Source organism: Lates calcarifer, linkage group LG21 (assembly GCF_001640805.2).
Source record: "Lates calcarifer isolate ASB-BC8 linkage group LG21, TLL_Latcal_v3, whole genome shotgun sequence".
In the NCBI taxonomy this organism is placed as follows: Eukaryota; Metazoa; Chordata; class Actinopteri; family Centropomidae; genus Lates; species Lates calcarifer.
The window spans coordinates 2703734-2727073 of record NC_066853.1 but is presented as its reverse complement, the minus strand read 5'-3'; the positions used below and the strand labels follow the sequence as shown (position 1 = coordinate 2727073).

The 23340-nt window shown below is 43.0% G+C and overlaps 3 protein-coding genes across 6 annotated transcripts; 2 read left to right on the top strand and 1 right to left on the bottom strand.

The window, feature by feature from the left end:
- The first annotated feature begins 1626 nt into the window (after positions 1 to 1626).
- Positions 1627 to 8991, top strand: si:ch1073-280e3.1 (complement C2). Its single transcript, XM_018687596.2, is given in 21 exon segments — positions 1627 to 1792; positions 1906 to 2021; positions 2595 to 2742; positions 2829 to 3014; positions 3564 to 3737; positions 4315 to 4413; positions 4506 to 4648; positions 4728 to 4869; positions 4946 to 5080; positions 5771 to 5875; positions 5978 to 6115; positions 6199 to 6314; positions 6402 to 6528; positions 6614 to 6761; positions 6864 to 6937; positions 7647 to 7679; positions 7682 to 7749; positions 7831 to 7852; positions 7855 to 7962; positions 8050 to 8099; positions 8522 to 8991. Coding segments are annotated over 21 exon segments (2367 nt in total). The 5' UTR covers positions 1627 to 1740; the 3' UTR covers positions 8705 to 8991.
- Positions 8789 to 15041, bottom strand: pnkp (polynucleotide kinase 3'-phosphatase). The gene is given in 18 exon segments (XM_018687597.2): positions 8789 to 9337; positions 9429 to 9496; positions 9587 to 9674; positions 10132 to 10241; positions 10744 to 10805; positions 10896 to 10992; positions 11079 to 11171; positions 11270 to 11340; positions 11667 to 11716; positions 11906 to 11958; positions 11960 to 11989; positions 12069 to 12176; positions 12261 to 12318; positions 12411 to 12490; positions 13326 to 13631; positions 13727 to 13987; positions 14226 to 14272; positions 14893 to 15041. Coding segments are annotated over 18 exon segments (1824 nt in total). The 5' UTR covers positions 15014 to 15041; the 3' UTR covers positions 8789 to 9216.
- LOC108890633 (TRPM8 channel-associated factor homolog) lies at positions 13828 to 23265 on the top strand. Of its 4 annotated transcripts, none has more exons than XM_051078941.1 (13): positions 13836 to 13966; positions 16248 to 16326; positions 16511 to 17286; positions 17391 to 17607; positions 17704 to 17995; positions 18714 to 19015; positions 19561 to 19735; positions 19848 to 19942; positions 20023 to 20233; positions 21132 to 21368; positions 21543 to 21766; positions 21874 to 21987; positions 22123 to 23265. In XM_051078941.1, exons 3-13 carry the CDS (start codon positions 16640 to 16642, stop codon positions 22363 to 22365), a joined length of 2757 nt encoding a protein of 918 aa, XP_050934898.1. In that variant the 5' UTR covers positions 13836 to 13966; positions 16248 to 16326; positions 16511 to 16639; the 3' UTR covers positions 22366 to 23265. The 4 variants fall into 4 exon arrangements, with proteins under 4 accessions (XP_018543110.1, XP_050934898.1, XP_018543107.1 ...); XM_018687592.2 differs by lacking the exon at positions 13836 to 13966 and adding an exon at positions 15391 to 15518; XM_018687594.2 differs by lacking the exon at positions 16248 to 16326 and having other exon boundaries at positions 13828 to 13966.
- Positions 23266 to 23340: the final 75 nt, after the last annotated feature.

Sequence of the window (23340 nt, the reverse complement as noted above, 5' to 3'; positions counted from 1 at the left end):
AATTAATTTGGAAATATGCACCATAATAGCACAGTGTAAACTAATATCAAATAATTTGGCATGAAAGGTCTTTCTTCACCTTATAATCACAAGGCTTTCTCTTGTGATTTCAACCACCTCACATGGTCTTCATTAAGAAAAGAAGTTTTACAATGATGAATTTGTGTCTCAAAACACCAATCACCAGTGATCAGACTCCATCTGCAGATGTAGACCACAAGATAACTGGGAAAAAAGCTTGTAACAGCTCTTTGAGTTAGGATCATTTTGTCGAATTAAAAAAAGTTGAGGTCTTATTTTGAGATAGGACCCAAACCCAAGTGACCTTTGGGGCCTCTGTGGGTATGGGGCCCTGGGCCAGTTTCCCAATGTGGCAATCTAGACTTGATTATGAGAATAGGGTCCCAGTAAAGAGAAGGAACCTTCAACTTCATGTCAAACTGTGGTTAAATCCAGCTATTCATTCAAAACATCCAATTATTTGTTCCCAGTGCTCACCTTATAAATATCTGAGGAGTCTGAGTATACAGCGACTTGGCTGAGGTCAGACATCTTTTATCTGTTGTTCCCTCTAACAGGAGGAAATCTAGGCAGTCCTTCTCTTCTCAAAGAGTCTGATGTTATGACAAATACATCCAGGATGATGCTGTGAGGCAGCCATTTCTCTACGAGGCAGTGTTAAAGATGTTTTCCTGGATTTTCTTAACATCATTCACTTTCTGCTCTGACTGTAAGTTTCCACTGTGGTGTAGAAAGCTTACAACCTCCGATCCTCCAGCACAGCAGAGTCCTTTGTTGAACATCTATCAGCATAATCCAGATAAAAATGAAAAACAAAAACGCGTAAATGAATTTTTTGACTCCAGATATCAAAATATCCACATTTGCTGCTATTCTTTGTCCTATTTCGAGCAGCGTCAACCTATATTTCTGTTGAATTCTTATGGTTACAAAAGAGTTTTTAGAAACTCCTTCACAGTGCTGAACAAAGCCGAGTCAGCTGAGACGACTCAGCGCCGAGGAGGAGGAGGAGGAGGAAGGAGGTGACAGGGAAGGGGGAGAAAGGCTGAGGGTGGAGGTGTGGTGCTGGTGGGGTTCCCTGTTAAACCTCTATAATCCCCGCTAATGATCTTTTAAGCTCTTAAAATGTTTAATTCAGCGTGTGTGTGAGCAAACAAGAACACAAACACAAAATGCAAATCCACATGATGTGAGCACTACGACACAGTTTGAGTGGTGTAGTAATAATTCTGGGTAATTAGGTGTCAAAACAACAACAGTGCTGGAATGAAGTTTGGTTTGAGTAATAGAAGTCTTAAAGAGATTGTGAGATTTGAAATTGCTTCAATTGTTAGACAAAGCTGGGTGATGACATTGCAGTTGAGTATCCTAATAGATTTTTACTTGGTGCATGTACCAAGGTGGTGGCATGGTTTCCCAGCAGAACATTGTATTGTAACAAGATGATTGGCAGTTTTAACATTGTGGCTGTTCAGTGTGAAAATGTCACCTCAGAAACTGACTGCAGAGAATCCAAAACCTAAAATTAGTGCAAACCAGAAATGAAAGTAACGTCTCAAATCTGTGGTCCGTCCTAAAGAATTGCTCAATCCCTGCTTCTGCTGTGTTAATCGGTAATCAGTCATCAAATAAAGCAGCGTACTGCAGGTCGATACAAACACTCTCGCTGTGGTTTCTGTCGCTCAGTGTCACAAAATCCAGCTGACGCAGAGTCTGGTCATGTATGTCAGATTTATACTGTGGGTCCTGCTCTTCATCTCTGTCCTGGAGGGTGAGCTTTTCAACTTAATGTGTATTTTTTTTAATGAGATTACATCAAATTTATATGGATATGTGCCATATGTCTGTGTGTGCAGAGGTGAATGTTTACTGTTTGTGCTCCAGTGTCCCTGCAGGAGGATGAGTATGATTATAGTGACTATGAGACGTATGAGGAGTCGCAGCCTCTGAACTGTTCGACTGCAGAGAGCATCAAAGGTGGACATGTCACCTACTCACAGGTAAAAATAATACACCGTACATTGGAGCTGAAATTATTTATTATTAGTTGATTGGCAAAGATTTATATTACAATAGGATTTATATTTCCTTTTTTAATCAAAAAACAGCTGAGGCAACAAACTTCTGCTAAAAATTGAAACCATGTTTGAGCATCTGTACCGTTTCTATTCATTCTTGCTTCTTGATTGTAAATTTTGCCTTTGTTGCCTTTGAAAGGAGAATAAGCTTATGACTGCAATCAAAGGGTTGAAGAACAGTAATTTGTTTTATTTTAAGTTAGTTTAGGTACATTATTTTTAGGATTGTGCGTCTGGTACATTTATATATGATAATACAATTTCAGTTTAAATGGCTAAAGACAGACCTGTAAAACTCAGGAAACAGGCAATAAAATCTGGTAAGAATCGTGCCAATAAAAATAAGAGACAATGCTGAATAAGGAAGTTCTTTCTTGTCCTTTTCCTGTCATGTTAGAAAGGAACTAGAAAGTGAAACAAATCCAGCATCTTCTTACTGGAAATCTTCACGTTACTTAATTTAACTCCTGAAGTGACCATGTGTTTCTTCCACAGGGGGGGCTGGAGGGCAGTGTGCTGACCTATCACTGTGGACTGGGTAAGTACCCTTTCCCAGTCAGCTACAGGGTCTGCGGCGCTGATGGGGAGTGGTCTGTCATGAGATTAGCCAATGGCAGGCCGACATCACACGCCACGTGCAAAGGTAATGTTATGGATGATGATGCATTCAGTGTCTCATGCACACAAAAGGAATCTGCAGTTCATCATCTTGAGTTGTCTCTTTGTCAGATGTGTTGTGTCCGGCTCAGCTCCAGCTGGATCACGGCGACTTCTGGCCCAGGAGTCAGTGGTTCCACATCGGGGAGACTCAGAGCTTCTCCTGCCTGGAAGGGTTCACCCTGTACGGGTCAGCCCAGAGGAACTGCACCACCTCTGGGGAGTGGACAGGAACCACCCCTGTCTGTGACAACCACGGTGAGGATGGAGAAGGTTACAGAGATGTAGAGACTTTTGCTTCCATGATCTGTCTTCTTTCAGACTAGTGGAAAGAAAACATCCAGGTTTTACAGCACTTTGTTGATTCACATCTCTAGGTTTTAATTACTACAGATATCTTTAAAGGCTGTTTTCTCAAAATGAGTGTTTACCTTCGTACTTTGAACCAGAAATCTCCACTTCAGCGACACTTGCTTTCACCAAACCTTCCATCTTTACTCCTGCGTATATTCCGAAGGTTTTTACAAAGAGGTTTGCCCATGTATCATTTATAGGCTGACTTATATACACATTTTCTTCCAAAAAACAGGGCAAAAGTTGGCTTTTTAGGGCTGTTGATGGTATTTTCTGGTGTATGGAGTCATGAAAAGAGACCCACTCTGTAAAAACCTTTTGATTTTAATACGTTAACACAATGAAACAAGAGTTTTGATTCAGATTCCTGCTCTGGAAATGTATGAAAATTAGCACATCATCATCAGCGTGTGATAGATTAATCTCCTGTTTCCCTTCTGTCTTTAAATGCAGCTGATGACTGTGATGACCCTGGGATCCCACCAGGGGCCCAGAGGTCAGTGGGTCGGTTTCACAGGGGGGAGAAGGCGGTCTACAGGTGTCAGGCTGGTCTGGATCTGCTGGGCTCGGCTGAAAGGGTTTGTCTAGAGAACAGGGAGTGGAGCGGCTCGTCGCCTCGATGCCAAGGTGTTTTTAGATTTTGGCATCTTTGCTTTAAGGTGGTAAGGTGTAACTTTGCTGAGCATCAGCACCCTCTGCAGCCAGGAGTGGTAATTAATTCTGTCAGGCTCTGAGTCTGAGCAGAATGTGACAAAATGGTATATATTACCCACGATCCCCGGCTTCTGGAGCAGGAAGAGCTGTCGCTGTAACAAAAACGCACCAAACTCCATTCAAAAATCTTGATATTTTCAATGTTTTCTGGCTGAATATCCAAGATGAACACTGGTTTTTAATGACTTCTTCTTTTTAACTGATCTACAGTTCAGCATTACTCTGGAACTTGATTCCACCAGATTAAGCTGCTGATTATTGTACCTGAAAAACCAAAGTTACATAGAGCAACAACAGGTGTTTGACAGAGGCACTTTTTCCCTGTTACATTTCTGTGATCCATCAAAATGATTCAGAGGCTGATATTTTAAAGGTAGAATAGTTACATAATCTTGCTTTAAAACCAAACGTGGTTAATTTTTTAAGACCAAAAAAAGATAAAACCCTGATTACTCTTCACATACAGCAATCTTTGTGCTTTGTACTTCAGGCCCAAACACCTTCGATTCCCCCAGCATTGTGGCCGAAGCCATGACGGGGTCACTTGCAGGAGTCATGGATGTATTCTCACTGGACGCCAAAAAGAAAGGTGGGTAAAACCTGTATCTGTGTCTTTGCTGCACAAACAACTAGAAATTTTAAGTCCATGTGCATAAACTTGTTGCTGTTTTTGTGGCTAAGCTGCGAGGGTATCCTTCGGCCGAACCATCCGTGTGGACCAAGGCAGTCGCATGAATGTGTACATTTTACTGGACACGTCAGGAAGCATCAAAAAGGAGGAATTTGAAGTAGCCAGGGATGCCACCATTGCTCTCATCAGAAAGGTCTGTCTGTAGGTTTGAGACGCAAAAACAAACCATGAACTACCTCGAACACTCACTCGTCTCCATCTTGTATTTCTAGTTGGACAGCTACGAGGTACTGTTGAAGTTCCACGTGTTGTCGTTTGCCACTGAGGCCAGAGACATCGTCGACATCAGAGACATAGATATAAGCAGTAGCGTTGATGATATCGTATGGAGGCTGATGGATTTCAACTACCACAGTAGGACTCTTGCTCGTTATTCTTTCGTTCGTTTACGGCTTTCATTTGTTTAAGGCCAAGATGTGTTTGTGTGCAGGCCACGGGAGTAAGACGGGCACCAACCTCTACTCTGCGCTGTACCGTGTTAATGAGTTGATCAGCTTCTTCAAGCAGAACAGCGCCAGGAACCATTTTAATGAGACTCAGAACATCATCATCATAGAAACAGACGGTAAAGACTTAGACACTGTTTCGCATACTCATAAAAATCTTCTTCAGTCCTCTTAAAGCTATGCTAATGCTAATGTTTCTGGGTGTAAATGATTGATAGGGGTGAAAGTCTTTGGAATTGGTGTGGGAATGACAGCAAGATCCTTTTTGTTTAACCTGAAACAGCCGTTTTATCACTACCAGACTCCATTGACAAAAATAGCTATTTTACTGAGCAGAAAACAGGAGCTGCTGGAATACTACTGCTTTGATCTGTTAGTTTGTTTGTGTTATTGTGTGACTCTGAGTCATTAAAGACGTATTCCAGATCCTTTATATAAGTTAAAGTCCCACACAATAACACAAAGTAACATGGAGGCAGGTGTATTCCAGCAGCTCCTGTGTTCTGCTCGGTAAAATTTCTGTTTTTGTCAGTGGAGTCTGGTAGGAATAAAATGGTGTGTTTCTGTCTCAGTAGGAATCCTATATATAATGTTGTCAGACACTAACAATCAACAATAACAATCTTAGCCTGTCAGTGGCAAAAACAAACACTTACAGTAAATGGACAGTCTTGTCCGTGTCAATCATTTACACCCAAAAGAATGGGGGAAAATAAGGCCCAGGTTTAAAAATACCAGAGTTATCCTTTAAATCTTTAACAAACTATTAGAGCTCTTTTAATGTTTTTAATATTTTTTGGGGTCTTTAGGTTACTCCAACACCGGGAATAAGCCTCAGATTGCTCTGGCTCAGATCCGTCAAGTGCTGGGCTACAGTGCCACCGCCAAGGATCACACCGATGAGACAATGCTTGGTATCTTGATTAGAAAAGACTATATATTTGAATATATATATATGTATATATGTTGAAATTCAAGCTACAGCTCCAAATTATTGGTTGCTCTTGTGTTTTCAGATGTGTATGTCTTTGGTGTTGGGGGCAAAGTGAACAAAGATGAGTTGAACTCCTTGGCATCGCACAAACGTGGCGAGCAGCACGTCTTCGTTCTGGAAAACTTCCAAATGCTGGGGGAGGTGTTCAACAGCATCATCAGTAAGTGAGAGATCAAAAAAAATCTTTGTCAGCCTCCCAAGGCAGTTTGTCTGATCGTAGCCTCCTCATATGTTGTGATGCAGGCGACAAGAGCGTGACAATGTGCGGCGTTGCTCGGGAGGACGTCTCCAGGGACGAGGAGCAGGTGAAAGGTCAGACGTCAGTGTACTCCAGGCCCTGGCACGTCACTCTGAAATCAGTAAGACCCTTGTGCTTTCAATCACTAAAACTATAATGAAGATTTTGTTTTACCTCTCTGACATTTAACACCTTTCTCCTTTTATAGTCCACATGGGGGAAGTCAAAGTCGTGTTTCGGATCCATCGTGAGCCAGAACTGGGTGCTGACGGCCGCTCACTGCTTCGCCAGATCGAGCACAGAGAGAATCTCTTACCAAGTCGACATAGAACACGGTCAGAGTCCGTACAGGGAAATATTTCTCTGGAGATTAAGATTCAAGTGAAAGAAAAATAAAGAGAATGCTTCTTTGGTTTCCAGGTGACGGCACGGTGAAGTCCAGCGCTGTGTTCATGCACCCCAACTATAACACCAACACCCTTAAACACAGGAATGTATCTGAGTTCTACGACTACGACGTCGCTCTGATACAGGTGAACAAGAGCATCCCGCTCTCCTGGAAGGCCAGGTAAGACAGTGTGTGTGTGTGTGTGGGGGGGGGGGTGCGTCCTTGTAACTCCATTCTTGAGTGTCTTTGTTGAGTGCGTGTTAACCGTTTGTCGTACAACAGACCCATCTGTTTGCCATGTACCGTACCGGCCAGTCGAGCCATGAAGAAAATCAACTCTACCTGCGAGCAGCACAGTATGTGACCTTTTGACCTTTACACTCGAATAAAAGAGACAAACACGACATTAAAACCACTGACAGGTGAAGTGATTGTTGTTTATCAGGCGGCAGGTGGATGGTCGGTTGGATCCTGGTTAAGGATGGGCGTACTTAAGCAATGATTGATTATTGATCACTAAGAATTTTGTTGATCATGACAATTTAATCAAGACATTCATGTCAGCAAGGTTGTGCTGTGTGTGTTGAAGCAACATAATGATTGTTACTACGAGGCAGTGAACAGCAGGGGGCGCTATTAACATTTAATACAGAAAACTGTGTTGTCTTGAAGCTAAGCGGAGTATAGCTAAGAAATAATGAAGCTCATTATAAACATCGTAATGCCACGTGTAATGCTGCAGTCCACGAAACTCTGTGATGGCTGAGGTTTGAGGTAAAGACAAAGAGTTGACTCAGCCTCCAAACTCCCCTGATCTGATTTCAATCCGATCGAGCATCTGTGGGATGTTCTGGAAAAACAAGTCTGAAGGATCTGATGCTAACGTCTTGGGCACCTTCTAATGTCTTGTAGAGTCCACGTCTTGACGGGTCAGGGCTGTTAGGGCGGCAGAGTTTTGTGGTTTTAATGTTGTGGCCGATCTGTGTATTTTTCCAGTACTAATCTGGACTGAAAACCCCAAATAAATCCTCATGTATTCTCAGTAAATTTTATGTGTTTACACAGGGAAGGAGCTGCTACCACTCGAGGAAACTGCTGCCTTTTTATCCACAAAACCTCGGAAAGCAAACAAACACGCAAACAAACGCACATCCACACAAACAAACAGGTGAGAGCCATGACTTCCAACTCAAACTGTTGGAGTTAGGTCAGTTTAGATGTAAACAGTGTATTGTTTGGTTGTTTGCAGAGGTCTGGCTGTGTGGAAAAGGCATGCAAACACTAACAGAGCCCAACGACGTGACTCTGGATGAGTACATCCCCGACAGATTCCTCTGTTCTGGAGGCAGCTCCGGATACCAGGACGCTATCACCTGCAAAGGTCTGCACCCTCTGTCAGATCGCCACCATGGTTCGACCAACGCAGGAATTATCACAGTTACATGTTGTCTGTCTTATTTTTGGACAGGTGACTCTGGAGGATCGCTGTTCCTAGAAAAAAGAAAGCGCTACTTCCAGGTTAGTTTTTCTTCTCCTAAAGGAGCCTAAAATTACAATATTAGTAATAAAATGAATGAAGGCGGTTGCTAACGAGTGTCTAAATGAGACTACAGAGGTTGTCAGGGACGTTAACATGAAAACCCATCTACTCACCAGTCCACCTTTACAGCCTCGTTGTGTTTCTACTCACACTCTTTCAAACTCTCACTAACTTTCTAAGAAGAAAGGCTTTTGTAGAAGAGCTCAGAGCTAAATGAAATGACCAGGTTGGAAGCTTAGTGGTGTCGTTGGTTTATAGCCTAACATTAGCTTTTTACTTCTGGAGATTGGCTTTAGGCTTGAAACATCAGAACAGTGGTGTTCATCTGTGAAGATTATCTGATTAACTAAACCTGGAGGGATCAGAAACTGGTTTCATCAGTCTCATCCTCCTCCACCAGGTGGCAGTAGTGAGCTGGGGCACCACAGACGTGTGCGACCCGCTCAACTCCGCCATGAGACGCCACAGCAGTGACAGCCCGCCTCCCAACGCCCGGGATTTCCACATCGATGTCTTCAAGATCCTGCCGTGGCTGAAGCAGCACCTGGGTGAGCAGATCCAGTTCCTGCCTGAGATCAACTGAGAGGATCCAGTATCAGTCTGCAGAGATGGGATCTACTGACCGGTGACCTCTTTTTACACCACATAAAGGAATAATCACAACCAATTATAGATTGTAATATCAAGGATTTATTGTGAATGATTTTACTGCTGTGGTGCAGTCTTCATACATAACATTCAAAGGTAATTCTGCTTGTTTTTCCACTTTATTCTTTTTAATCCAACATGTAAAACGATGCATAAACAAACTTTGAGGCACAGAAACATTTGTACATTTACTTGTTTCTTATAAAACTAAAAAAGACCTGATTCTGCTGCGAGTTTGGTTAACTTTACACTTCAGTGTGGCGCTGTAATTACACCTCCAAACACTAGGTGGCGGTGGAGTTTCTGTGCCACCGTGTTGAGTTTATTCTTCATGCCAGAGTTGGAGGTAATATATGTTAGTTTTATTGTGAAGGGAACGTGGCTATGACGGCCATTCAGAGCAGAAGTATTAACTGGATATCAGTGGTGAGAAAAGCAGCGGTCCAATCAGCCTTCAGAAAACTGTCTGAACAAGGTTTCTGATTCGCTGTCTTTGAAGTTCGGGACGAAGTGGATCTGGAGGATCTCGGTGAATCCCTCGGAGAGAGCAGGAGCCACAAAGTGTTTCCTGTACAGAGAGAGAGAGAGTCAGAAACTCCCTCTAACGCTATAAAAATGTTTAGTTATCCAAAAGCCAGCTGAGTCAATAACAAACTTACTTGTAGCTGTGGAAAACCATGTCATTGACCTTGGCGTGTTTGCTGTCTGATGGAACCATTTCACGAAACTGGAAACAAACCGTAACGCATTAAAAGAAACCAAAAACACTCATCACCAGCTGAGATAAAACGAGAAAGAGAAGAGAAACGAGTCGTACTCTGTTGTTGTGTTTGGCCTGTTCCAGAGAGGCAGAGAAGTGGAAGCAGCGACAGGGAACTCCGGCTGCTTTGGCCACATCCACGTATCTGAAGCATGCAGAGAAAAAAACAGGTGTAGAACATAGGCAGTGAAGTAGCCAGGGCAGGACAACATGTCTTGTTTTTGATTGGGCAGAACACAAGACAGTAGTTTGTTTGTGTATGAAATTAGCAAAATTAAATGCAGCTGTATGGCTAGAAGTGACTCTCTCCATGGGAAACACTATCACAGGCTCTCAGTCTGCATCGTTAACAGTTGTTCAAATCGATAAAACCGAGAAATTGTGAGAAGTTTTAATCAAGTACAAGAAGTTGTTGAGTTGGATGCTGCTTGTGTGTTCAGTAACCACTTTGTTAAAGGTAAATCTAACGTGCTATGTTTAAGTTGCTAACTGTTTCCTGAACTGATTTTTTGTAACGCTAACATCAATTTTTTCTTCACTGTGTTGGAGTTTGTACCTTGTACCCAGTAGGGGATTTGAGGGGGATGATATCCCGTCCTTACCGTTTGCGAGACTCGGGGTCTGGGTTGGTGTTGTCGACGGCGACGCTGCGGCCCTCCTTCAGAGCGCGCTCGCATGCCGACACGCAGCTCTGCCATGAACCGAGCGTGTCCTGAAATAATACAGAAATAAAACAATGAATTATCTATTATAAAATAGTCAGCAGCCATGTTTTCTGCTGCTAAACACCAGCGACATATCTGCTCCAATCCACCAGACTCCATTGACAGAAACAGGAATTTTACCGAGCAGAACACAGGAGCTGCTGGAATACCACTGCCTCCATCTGTTAGTGTGTTTTTGTTATTGTGTGACTTTCAGTGGTGGAAGAAGTAATCAGAACCTTCGAATAAGTAAAAGCACCACAAAAAAACACAAACAAACTTCCAAACCTCCTGTTTTTCTGCTTGGTAAAATTACTGTTTTTGTCAATGGAGTCTGGTAGTGATAAAACATCTGTTTCTGGTTAAACAAAAAGGATCTTACTCTAAATAAAAAAGATTTATAACTGTAGGAATCCTATCCTTTAATGCTGTCAGACCCAAAAAACATGGGAAACTAAGGCCCAGCTTCAGAACTAGAGCTGGAGTCCTGTTCAAACAAGATCCACTCACCCTGTTGACGTAGGTGTAGCCTTTGGGAATGACATGGGTGTGGAAGAAAGTGGATTTACCCGCTGCAGAGTGAAGGAGGAGTGAACAAGATCAGAACGGTGTTGACAAGACAGCACAAACAAAAAGATGATGCACCGTCTAATTTGACTCACATGCAGGGAAACCCACGGCGACAATCACTTCTGTCTTGTTGGACGTGAGGGAGGCGGAGGGTGGGTTGTACAGCCTGGCAGTGGAATCAAGCTTCCTCTAGCGATTGGAAACGAAGGAAAACATTTACAGAAATACAGACACAGAAAACCCACAGTACACAGCCACTGGGATGTTGTGCTTACAGGGTCAAACTCAGGCAGGCGGTAGGGGGCGCTCTTCCAGCCTAAAAAATACTCCTCAGGGGTGTGGAACTGCAACCCGATGTTCAGAGCAAACTACAAAAACAAGAAGGAAGATTCATTAAGAAACATCAACTCATAGTTAACAAGTCAAGACAAGAGATTTAAAGGAGTGGCCAGAGTAAGAATCGTACCAGTCGGTCACTGCAGGAGAAATCCTTCTTCTTCTTCCCTGGAGCCCAGTTCTCTGGTCGACCTGCAGCATCTGTGCACATCATATCTGGACTTAGCAGGTAGCAAGGTTTGCTATCTGAGTGAGAGTCAGCAGCTTAAACAGCTAGAAACAGACCCAGCAAGTTCCACTTTAAAATATCAAGTTTTGTTAATGGAGTTTGGTGCGTTTGTTACAGCGACAGCACTTCCTGCTACAGAAGCCAGGGATCATGGGTAAAATACACCGTAGATAGTTTCAGTTCAGAGCCCAATAAAATTAGTTCCCGCTCGTGGCTGCAGAGGGCACTGTTGCTCAGCAAAAGTTACATTCTGTTGCTTTAAGATCTGGGTTCATTTTTTCGGTTTAGCATCGCTCACCTCCCACGAAAAAACTTCTTGTCTTATTCACAGCGACACCATCAGTTCGCCTGAGCAGGAAAACACACCAGCAGAGGAAGAGTCCGTTACAACAACAAACAGATGTCTTATAGTCAAACACGCAGAAACAACAGTAATAATAAAAGGGCGGTTTCTATGACTCTAATTGGTGCTATTAATACTTATGTCTGCACATGAGGTGTGGTTCTTAAATAATAACACAGGTGTGTGTCCTCTGCATCTCACTTGCCTTCTCACACAAGTGATTCCACATTCCCATAACTGGTTTCCTAGTAGATACCAGGACCGGTCGCCACAAACACCTGAAACACAGACACAGAGCGGGTACAAATTATCTGCTTACAGTGGAACATCCACTGAAGTAAGAGGACTAAATCAAACCTGCACAGGCAGCTGCAGTGTGGCGAGGATGTCCTCCACTTTAGACTTGAACACTTCTGGTCTCAGTTTGCCTTTAGCGATCCCCATCTGGTTGGTAAAGAACACCACCTACACAGAGAGAGAGATTAGGAAATCCAGTGGCAACAGGCATGTAAAATTCAGTCACACTTCACTGGCTTTAGTCGCTCTCACCTTGTATCCTTTCTTGAGCAAAGTGGCCAACCTGGGCTGAATCTCTGGGTACAGAATCCTGGGAATTAAACACAAGGACGACAGTCATTTATCACATGTTTTAGCTACAGTGAACACTTTTAAAGAGGGCGTTCAGAAGTGTAGACATACCTCCAGTCATCTGGCGCAGTGGGAAAGACCTTCCCAGACTTGGTGGTGATGATACAGCCGTCTATGTCAAACCCAGCAACCTGGAGGTGGAAAAAAGTAGAAGAAATATTCAGACATTTTCCCAGTTTAAAGGTTAATGCCAGTATGTTTGAACCTGACCTTTATTTACCATTGTTTTGGGGCATAAATTATTGACAGGAAGTGTCAACATCATGGACAGGATTCCTACAGAGATAGAGCTTTTTATTAAAGAGTAAAATCTATTTTGTTTAACCAGAAACAGCCGTTTTATCTCTACCAGACTCCATTGACAAAAGCAGTAATTTTACCGAGCAGAAAAACAGGAGCTGCTGGAATACCACTGCCTCCATCTGTTAGTTTGTTTGTGTTGTTGTGTGACTTTCAGCAGTGTAAGAAGTATTCAGATCTTTAACAAAGAGTAAAAGTAACACAAGCAAACTAACAGATCATGGCAGTGGTAGATTAGCAGCTCCTGTGTTCTGCTTGCTAAAATTACTGTTTTTGTCAATGGAGTCTGTTGGCTTGGAGCAGAACCATGTCAATGGTGGTTTCTTGCAAAAAATAAAATAATAAAATAATAGCAGCAACAAACATGTCTGCTCATTGTTTTCTTGAATAATGAATTTATTGATTCATCTTTAAAATATCAGGAAATATTTTTTTAAATGTCACAGAGCTCATGTTTTTCAGCTTAAAACCCAAATATGTTCAATTTACACTCATGTAAAACAGAGAAAAGCAGCAAATTATCATTATTAAAAAGCTGAAATCAGTCACTCTGGGGTTTGGGTGATTGTTTTTCTGACATTTGCAGTTTTATTTATTTCTATTTATTTATTTTCACAAAGCTATGAAGTTAAAAATGAGTACACCGATAAAGATCTCCTTTCCCACCTTGTCACTCCCTCTGACTCCAGCAGCAGTGTAGAGCAACAGGTTGCCTATCTGCTGCCAGCTGCTCTTTACACAGGCCTTTGATGGTGAAGATGATGGTGAAGATGAAGATGAAGGCTGGGTGCTGTTGCTCCTCTCAGCCAGCTCCTGCAGCTGCCTCAGCTTCTCCTCTGCCAGCCTCTCCTCCTCATCCTCCTCTTCTTCCTTCACCCATCCACCAGAGGCCTCCTCTTCCTCCTCTAGCTCTCTCCTCTGGCGCTTCACCTCAGGGTGCCCCCTCTCCGGGCTCCGTCGTCTTTTAGATGACTAAACAGGAAGTAGAAACATAAGAATGAGATGCAGAAAATGACACGGGAAATAAATTTAACCTCAGAAAAACCAAACGGCACCACATGTGTTACCTTCGTGGGTGAGGTAGGGAAGAAATCCTTAATGCTGCGTTTAGGTGTCGGACTTGACTGCGCCTCCTGGTCTTTCCTTCCTTTTGCTTTATCTGTTGCTTTCTGTGCAGTGCCGGAGGCTGTACTGTTGGAGCTCTGGGAGTAGCACAGTTTAAACGGATGCCTCTGGTCGACCAGGTACAGGGTGCCCCCGTGGGTGAGTTTACCGGACTGGCCCCGGCCCAGCTTCTCGCCATCCAGGTAACTGGGATTGGGACCCAGCTGTGGAGGGAAAACGGGACACTATGATCACTGTACTGTGGCTGTAATACACTTGGCTCATTGGTGTGTGTAGGCAGTAAAGAGAAAAGGTTCACACATAAACACGATTACGTAACTGATATTCTGATCATGTGTGCTGCTAAATATTAACTCTGGCGTTTTTCAGAGTTTACATGGATCTTAATGGGATTGTAAGCTCTGACAATGGGTTGGGTTTGACTGTTTGTTCTTGGTATACCTGAGTGACAACCACATCCTGGTCTGCATAGCAAGCCACCACCTTCACTGGGAGGAAACACAAAGATTAGAGCCATCGTAAACACAATATTCTCATACACACACACATTTCAATATGACCTGAACTGATTATCACTGTGTAACAAAATTGTTACTTTTTCTTGTTCCTGGGCAGAATGTGTTATTTAGTAGATAGATTTAGTGCTGTGTAGCTGATAGAGAATTTTCTGGAACGTACAAGTATTTTCGAAAACATTCTAGAATGTTGTTGAGAATTCTACAACACTCTAGAATGCTGTAGAACTGACAAAATTTTTGAAAACATTCTAGAACGTTGTAGAACTTACAGGACATACTGGACTTTGGATGCTGCTACCCAGGACTGTATAACACAAAAACTATATTTGGGGGCTGATACGTAAGGTATTACCTGTGTGGAGGACTGGAGGTAATACCTTAGGGATGACTGTTTTCTATTGCAGTCACATCTGGTGTGGGTGGGGTTTGTTTGCTTAATGTTTATTACTCGTAATTAGATTATGTCTTGTGTCATTCTAAGAACACAAAATCCTGCAAAATGAATTCACAAAATTAAGTAACCCATGAACTGACGCCGGTTTTTACAAACTAAGCTAACGGCTAACGTGTTAACCGAACACCTCCCTCACCCTGGTGCCTGGAGCACTTCTTGTCGGTGACCCCGGTGTCCGGACCCCGGCCCAGAATCACAGCTCGTCCATCCTCCAGAGAGACTCGAGTCCCAGAGCCGCCGACCAGCGTGCACGACATCTGACCACAACAAAAGCCCCTCTACTCTCAGGCTAAACGGTGTGTTTCTGCACGACTCGTTTTAATGAGACACACGAAGCTAAACAAACATTGTTATAAATATGCAGTGTTACTACTTTAGGCTACAACAACTTATTCTTCTAAGTTTATAGTTGAAGAACACTGATACAAACCGCACTGGCTTATTTTTGCAGCGCACCCGCGGTCCGTTCCAAAAATACGCTCGTTAAGAAATCTTTTCCGGTCGAAGATTCCGCTCTCGGTTTTCCGGGATTCCGTACCGCATAGTCATAAATCCCCTCATTTCTCGATTCGTCGAATTAAACAGGAGTCCGCTTGGCGAACTTATTGTTTTATATTAGTTTAGTTTTTGATAAGAAAAAGTTACTTTTTTGAAGAAGTTTTAAACGTTGCGCGGAACAGTAAGTGGAGGACACACCTAAGTGCTTCTCCACCCAGTCTGGCTGACAGATGAAAAGGAAAAGTAGGAGCAAGACACTAAATGGTACAAAATTATAAGTTATACAGCTGTTTACTCACCTGGTTTGAGCTAAATACTTCTCTGTATTAATCTTAATCAGGAAGAAAAACCTGTTTGTCATTTTAGTTGTTGTTTTTAGATGTGTACTTTAGTTTGTTTATGAAGGCATCATAGCAGATGTTTACACATATTCCAGTAGAACATAATCTAAATGTTATGTTCACATTGTTTTATAACTTTTTATTCACTTTTTAAATAAGTTAAATGCCTAAAAAAATGAAGGTAGACCTGCACAACACAGGCACTGGCACTTCAAGAAAGGCTGTAGGTGTTTACAGCAATAGAATATGACTTAACTATATGGTTGATTAGAGTCATTTTAACTTAACTAATTAGTAACTCAGTGAGAGTACATGCTGTGAAGAAACAAAAACACAGATGTACTGATGAATTTGTATCATGACTAAAATGTTGTGTCAGCAGCTACATATTGACCTACACCTACAGGAAAAGCAGGTTTCTTACACACTTTCTGTCAGGGTGTAGCTCGTGTGTTTAGGTAACAAAATATTCTCACACTGAGAATGTTGACAGACAGGCGGTGGTGTTCAAACTATGCTCTAATGTTCATGATCTTGGCTGGTATTAATAGCCAGCCACTGAGTTATATGCACTGAGGTCCCTCCTCTTTACCACCCTTAATACTCAATCCAGTTCTTGCTCTCATTTGCACTCCCTCATCTCTCCTGTCAGATAGTGATCTCGGTGGATTACCTGTCTGGAAAACTGCTACAGTTTAATAATACAAGCAGAGAGACAACTCCACTTTCGGGTAAACATGAAAAAATCACTCTGTGCTTTTAGGTGTTTTCTTTGGGGCTTGGTGAAACCAGGTGGAGCTAATAATTCTTTCTGTCTCTGAACGAGTTGTAGATTGACATTTTGTTGTTTTGACTTGGTTGTTGAAGTGTAATCCGTAAGCCTTCAATAATACTTTTCTATTTCTACTCTCACAGGGCAGCCAGACTGACATGACCTACATCTAAATTAACCAAGACAACTTACGTCTGAGTCAGCACCTTCTTCTGGCTTCCTGTCCTCCACCTTCCTCTTAATCAATCTTTAGAGCATCAGCCATTCTCACCATGGCCACCCAGCACACCCAAAACAACCATGAAGCTGCCTACATGTCACTGATGAGAGGCCTGAAAGAGATGGATCTCTGTGGCCCCTGTGTTCCCTGTGACCTGGTTCTGACTGGAGACCATGCCTTTCCTTTGGTAATGAACAGCCGAGGCCAGTCCCTGATGGCTGCCTCTCTGTACGGCTGTGGAAGGATTGTGGTCCTGGGTCACGAAGGCTATCTGAAGGCCTTCCCCACTCTGGTAGAGAACGCTCTCGCCTGGCTGAGAGGAGATGGATCCGAAAACCGGTCCGTCGGGGTCCACAACAAGGTCAAGGCAGTCGCTGATAACCTCAGCAAATCCAGCTTCCAAGCCAATGTTGTGGAGGCCTTTAGTGACAACCCAGAGGTTGGAGTGTATGTAACAGATGCCTACAGTGTGGGTGAAGACCCGAAGGATCTGGTAGCCTTTATGAAAGCTGGAGGAGGAGTGCTGATAGCAGGGCAGGCATGGCACTGGGCTTCAACACACCCTAAGGAGAACACACTGCATCAGTTTCCAGGGAACAAGGTGTCTGGTGTGACAGGGATCTACTTCTCTGAGCATCAGGGGAAGGTAGAATGCCTGCCAGTCTATCCTCAGATCCCGTCCTCTTGGATGGCCGTAGTGTGAGTGTTTGCTATACTTCTTCATTATTGATTTAGAAACCTTTAGAACTTCTGATTATGAATAATTCTTAGCATCTCTCCTCCCCTCTCCTCTTCAAACACAGGCTCGGTAAGGATTTTGAGGACGACTTGTTGTTCCTACTCAATGGGGTTTCAGAGTTTGACCTCCAGGGTGGATTGATTTCTTCCGAGATTCTGATCCATGGCCCTCTAGCCTTCCCAATCGGAACCACAGAGGATGGACGGGCATTCCTGGCAGGAGCCTACTACGGGCAGGGACGGGTCATTGTGATGTCACATGAAGGATTTCTTGGACGAGAGGTAGAATCTACACTAATGATTGGTCATGTCAAATTTAGCGCATAAGGAGAACTTTAGTAAATAAGTGTGATGATCTGCCAACTCATTTCATTACAGTCACTGGCTCCATTTTGGAAGAATGCTCTCCACTGGTTGGATGAAGGCCGACAGGGGGTCATTGGTGTTGTGCCGGATCATGCCCGCAAACTTTTCAGCACGTTAGGGTTAAAGTGCGAAAAGACAAACTTCAAGAAAGACCTGAGTGTGTTTGTGCGTACAGCATATGGCAATGATCATGTGGAGGAAATCCAAGAATTTGTGGCAGAGGGAGGAGGCCTGCTGATTGGAGGGCACGCCTGGCACTGGGCTCAGACACACCGTGACCAAAACCCATTAACAGAATTCCCAGGTATGTTAATGTACCTTCCAGATACTGTTAAATGAACTTTAAATGGTGTGATAATGTATGAGGTGATGAATCACATTGATGGAGGTAGGGTTAAAATACAGATAGGTTGGAAATTTAAAGAAATAGTCAGACATAGCTCCCCTTAATGTGACGATGGAAGTGTATCTAAAGGTATTCAACAATCCAACAAGGAGTTCTGAAGGAGTATATCAGTGTCATCCAGCTGAGGTGGTGGTTCAGTGGCTGCAGAAGAAGCCAAACATTAACGTGTGTGGTAACTTATCAAAAAATGTAACTAAAACAAAAACAAAAACAGTCCAACCTGAATGGAAGCAGAGAAGAAGGCAGAGTGCTGAACTGCAGGAGTACATAGGGCATCTGAAGAGCTTGGGGAGCTGGGTGGTCCTGGTCCAAATTACTTTTGTTCAGGGGTTTCATGTTTGCATGAACCCTTGAAAATGACAATCCAGGAGCCACAGCAGCAGCAAAGAAACCAATGTAAACAGCTACATTTACAGCTGGTGAGCAAGTCACTGAGGACATCTTGTGGGAAAAGGGGGAATTACAAGTCTTGCAAATACTCAAAAGAAAATATCCAGAGGCATAAGTGGTGAATGTTTTCAAACCATTCCCTGTCCATAACAGTCCAACCTTAACCACAACAGTTTCAACCATAAAACACAGCAGATCAAATCAGGTTTTCTTCATTGTCTTCCAGGAAACAAGATCTTGAACAAAATGGGCCTGAGCCTTCTGGGAGCAACAATCGGAGGAGGGTTATACAAGGCCCCTGTTCCCAGCCAGGCCATCAAAGACACCTACCACTTCCGCCACCTCCTGCACCGCTTTGCCAGCCACGTGACCAAGGGCGAGAAGCTTACGAAGCGCGAGGAGGAATGTCTTAAAAAGCTGGGAAGTGACTGCTGTGCCTACTTGAACATGAAGGCTCACAGCTGCTCCTCCTACATGCAGGTTGTGGCCACACTCACCAACATCCTTAAGAAGACGGGCATGCCACAGGTGAGTGGAAAAAATAAAACTAACTCTATGAAATATTCCAGTAGAGCATCACAAAGGTTTTTATGCTGCACCTGGAGGTATTATGTTCTTGGGTCATACATCCGTCTGTCCACCCACATGTCCCCCCTCCCGTACGAGTGTCCATCCAAATGTCACCATTCTCGTGAACACAATATCTCAGTAACACTTTGAATTAATCCCTTTAAATTTGGCACAGATGTTCACTTGGACTCAAGGATGAGCTAATTAGAATTTGGTGGTCAAAGGTAAAAGATGAAGATTCATGTGACCTTGTGAACGCAGTATTTCAGCAACGCCTTGAGGGAATTTCTTTAAATTTGGCACTTGTGGTCAAAGGTCACTGTGTGTCATAACTCAAGAATTCACATGCTACTCAACTGAAACTGGACTGGGTGGCAAAGGCATACAACAAGTTTGTCTGATGTGTTTTTCATGATACTGAGCAAAAAAAATTCAAAAATTCAATCAGTCATTTGTGCTACAACAACATCTTTTATAGCATCCTTCACTAATTTTCTTTCAAGGTGTGTGACAGCTGCCCTGTGAAGAGTCCCAAAGACCATCTACTCCTTAGTTTGGGGGCAGAGGTATACAAGGTTTGCCCAGATCCTGATGCCCTCTTGCCCTACCTCATCAAGGATAACCCGTTGATGCCAGTTGTCTACAACCACAGGATCCGCATTAATGTTGACAGACCAGGTCAGTCACTTGTTATGAATATGTTCACATTTGTACATATTAGGTAATGTGAAATATATTTTGTACATATAACTCACAGAGTGTAATCTTTGCTGCTGTGCTTGTGCATCAGAATGGGAGGAGTGGATCAGTACAGGTCTCTTCCTCGCTCCTGGTATGAAGACCTACATGGCCATACCAGCAGAGATCGTCAACAAGGACTGGAAGGTACAGTCCACCAAAAAGCTGCTCTCTACTCCATGGTCCAGGTCTTCAAAGCAGTAACACATTGTCATTGTCTTCTTCAGGTCCAGGTAGGCTGTCAAACTGACAGACTGAAAGCTGAAGAGTTGAGGAGAGCACCATGTGTTCATGAACGATTTCCCATAACCTCAGAGATGATGCAGGTGTCGAACCTCTGGGGGGGACTCATCTACCTGGTGGCCCCACCCAAAACCAAAGTGGAGGGGTTGGAGGTCATAGTGCAGATGGCTGTACCTGCACCATATTATAAATCTGGTAAGTGTGTGGTGGGTGTATTTGCTGATGTGTTCTCATCGAACATCAGTTGTGCTGGGACAATTCAAATGCAATAGGCTCAGTTTAGCAGGTGTCCATTTAGAGGACAACAGCGCCCTCTGCAGCCATGAGTGATAGTTTAGTCTGAGCAGTTATGTGGTTTACAGAAAACAAAGCCTGTCAATCTCTTGACTGCAGCGCCCTCTGCATAGTCCGACTCTCTGAAATGAAGCACAGCCAAATGGTATATATTACCCATGATCCCCAGCTTCTGGAACAGGAAGTAACTCCATTAAGAATTCTTGATATTTCTGTCAGTTTTCTTGCTGGATATCAGACATGAATGCTGGTTTTTGATGACCTCTAAGTCTTTTTAACTGATCTACAGTTCAGCATTACTCTTGAACTTGCTGGGCCTGATTCCAGCAGTTTAAACCGCTGACTACCACTCAGTAAGCAGTGGATCGAACCTGCTCACCAAAGTTACACAAAGCAAGAACAGAAAAACAAGTTAGTGAACCATCAAAATGATTCTGGAGATGTTATTTTAAGGTAACATTGTTACCTAATGTTGCTGTTGGAGGTTAACTATTCTGATAAAATCAATGCACAAGGTTTGTTAGACAATCTGTAACCATAGCAGCAGTTTGTACCCTGCTTTGTGCTACTCTCACAGGGGACATGGACCTAACCTTGGGTCGACTTCAGCTACAAATAGGCTGTTTTTGCTTGTCACTGAGTGGCTCTTAATGGATGCTCATACACTCAGCCTATGAGTGAATTTATAACTTGTACATAATTTTTTGTGGACCTGTTTGCACCCTGGCTTCTGTGTTTCTAATTATTGGAATAATTCAGTGCTCAGCTTTGAAAACACTCATCCCTTTTTTCTTTCCAGGCGTGACAACACTAGCTGATTGGTCCTTGCTGCGCACTGCTCCCTCACCCTGGGCAGAGTTGGAGTTTGAAAACCTCATCCTGACTGTACCTTCAGAAGTCATCCGAGACCTGGAGCGCCCTGATGAGGTGGCGGCACTCTGGGATAACATCATGAGGGGCATTGCTGACCTGGCGGTGATACCACACAAATTTCCTCGCAAAGAACGCTTTGTAGCAGATGTGCAGATTTCCCACGGTAAGTGTGTTTGGCTTTGGCGCTATAAATGTGTAAATGCAAGTTTTTTATTTGCTTATCCTGCTGGGTTCAGCATGGACACATCACCAGTCTATCATAGAGCTTACAGCCAGACCAACCATTCACCCACAGTCAATAAAGACTGTTTGTTTCTCTGATTTTCCCTCTGCTCAGGTTGGATGCATGCAGGTTACCCCATCATGGCGAACGAGAAGGCAGCAGATCTGCTAGTCAGCATTGAGCATGCTAGGACTAAAGGTCTGTGGGGCCCCATCCATGAGCTCGGACACAACCAGCAGAAACGCTACTGGGAGTTCCCGCCACACACCACAGAGGCCACATGCAACTTGTGGTCAGTGTATGTGCATGAAGAGGTGCTGGGGATCAACAGGGAGAAGGTGGAGTATATCATTTTTGTTTTTGAGACCAGTGGCTAGAAAAGTCTTAAGGTATATTATATCAATAGATGTCTACATCTTGTTCACATTCATCTTGTTCACTGCAGGCTCATGGAGCTATGCCTCTTGAAAAACGAAACCAAAGAACAGCGGATTATGTTAAGGCAGGTAGGAATCTCAGCGACTGGAAAGTGTGGGTGGCCCTGGATACATATATGCAGGTAAGAGAGAATTGCTCTATATTAAACCCTGTAGACAAACAAATCTTGGGTCAACTGGAATAAGGCTTTATTGCTCATTACACACCAGACCACAAAAATACTGGATGAAAATGTCCTCTGTCCTCTTCCCTGTAGCTCCAGGAGAAGTTCGGGTGGGATGCCTTTAAAAAGGTGTTTGCTACCTACCATGAGATGAGCAACTTTCCCAATGACAACAAGGGAAAGATGAACCTGTATGTTGAGACTTTCTCCCAGACTGTGGGGATGAACCTGGCTGGATTCTTTAAGGCCTGGGGCTGGCCCATTGAGACCGCCACTGAGGAGAAACTCTCCAACCTGCCTCCCTGGAGTGACCACCCCATGGTCCAGTATGACTGACTGTAGTCTGCTGCTGATTAGCGTAGAAAGATTGGTTCAATGAGAGCCAAATTCCTGACATGAAGTCTTAACTGACTTTGTTTTCTCTTTTTCTTGATGTATTTTTACCACATTTATTGTCATCTTTTAAAAGAGACAGAAGTTACACACCTGACCAGATGTATACAGCTTTTAAATTCAGTAGTTCTGTTTGAAATGAACCAATTATTATGATTATTTTAGAGGCAAAGACTTTCGAAACTAACCAAAAACAAAGAGGTCAGCTCCTGTCAGGAGAACTAAACTTGTATTTTTTTAAATACTGCACTAATACTGTCAACTTTTTCTTTCTGCTACGTAATTTCTGCTTGTTGACCTTTCCTTTCATTCACCTGTCTCAGTCCATAGTACCTTTGATTTGACTGGGGAGTAATGTAATTTCACAACACTGGTAAAATTCACATTCTTTCAGGGTCATAATAACATATGTACTGTTCAAGACACATTGACACTGAGTAAAGATAAGTCAAATCAGGCTTTATAAGATGGACGCAGGAATGTATTTAACATTGGGTTTAATATGAAAAATAAGCTCAAGTCAATACAACTGTCATTCTGGTTTCACAAAAACTTCTTTCTGAGGTGGTTGAGTGATCAGGTGGAAGTGTAATTAGCAGATTAATGAAGAAAAAATGAGTAAAAACAATATTATTTTCATTGTTGCACTTTATCTCCTTATATTAAGTAACTAAAACTACCTAAAAGCCTACTCCAATTTAATAATGACTGGACGATTGGTATTTGCTGCATGTGTGGTTTGATTATGTCTCATTTGTGCAATACGTGATTTTATTTGAACATGTTACTGAATAACTGGGGAAAAAAAATCACCATTTTAATTAAAGTAGTACAGCAATATGATGTTTGGTGTTGCACACTGTTTTTATGTAGCAAGCCAGTGGTGGTGGAGGATGTACTCTGATCTTTTGCTGAAAT

Bases quoted from the DNA above. Each gene is read 5' to 3' on its own strand.
- LOC108890633 (XM_018687594.2), top strand. From the start codon at position 16,640: ATGGCCACCCAGCACACCCAAAACAACCATGAAGCTGCCTACATGTCA. The intron at 17,608-17,703 runs GTAGAATCTACA...ATTTCATTACAG, and splicing joins AAGGATTTCTTGGACGAGAG to TCACTGGCTCCATTTTGGAA. The intron at 17,996-18,713 runs GTATGTTAATGT...ATTGTCTTCCAG, and splicing joins CCCATTAACAGAATTCCCAG to GAAACAAGATCTTGAACAAA.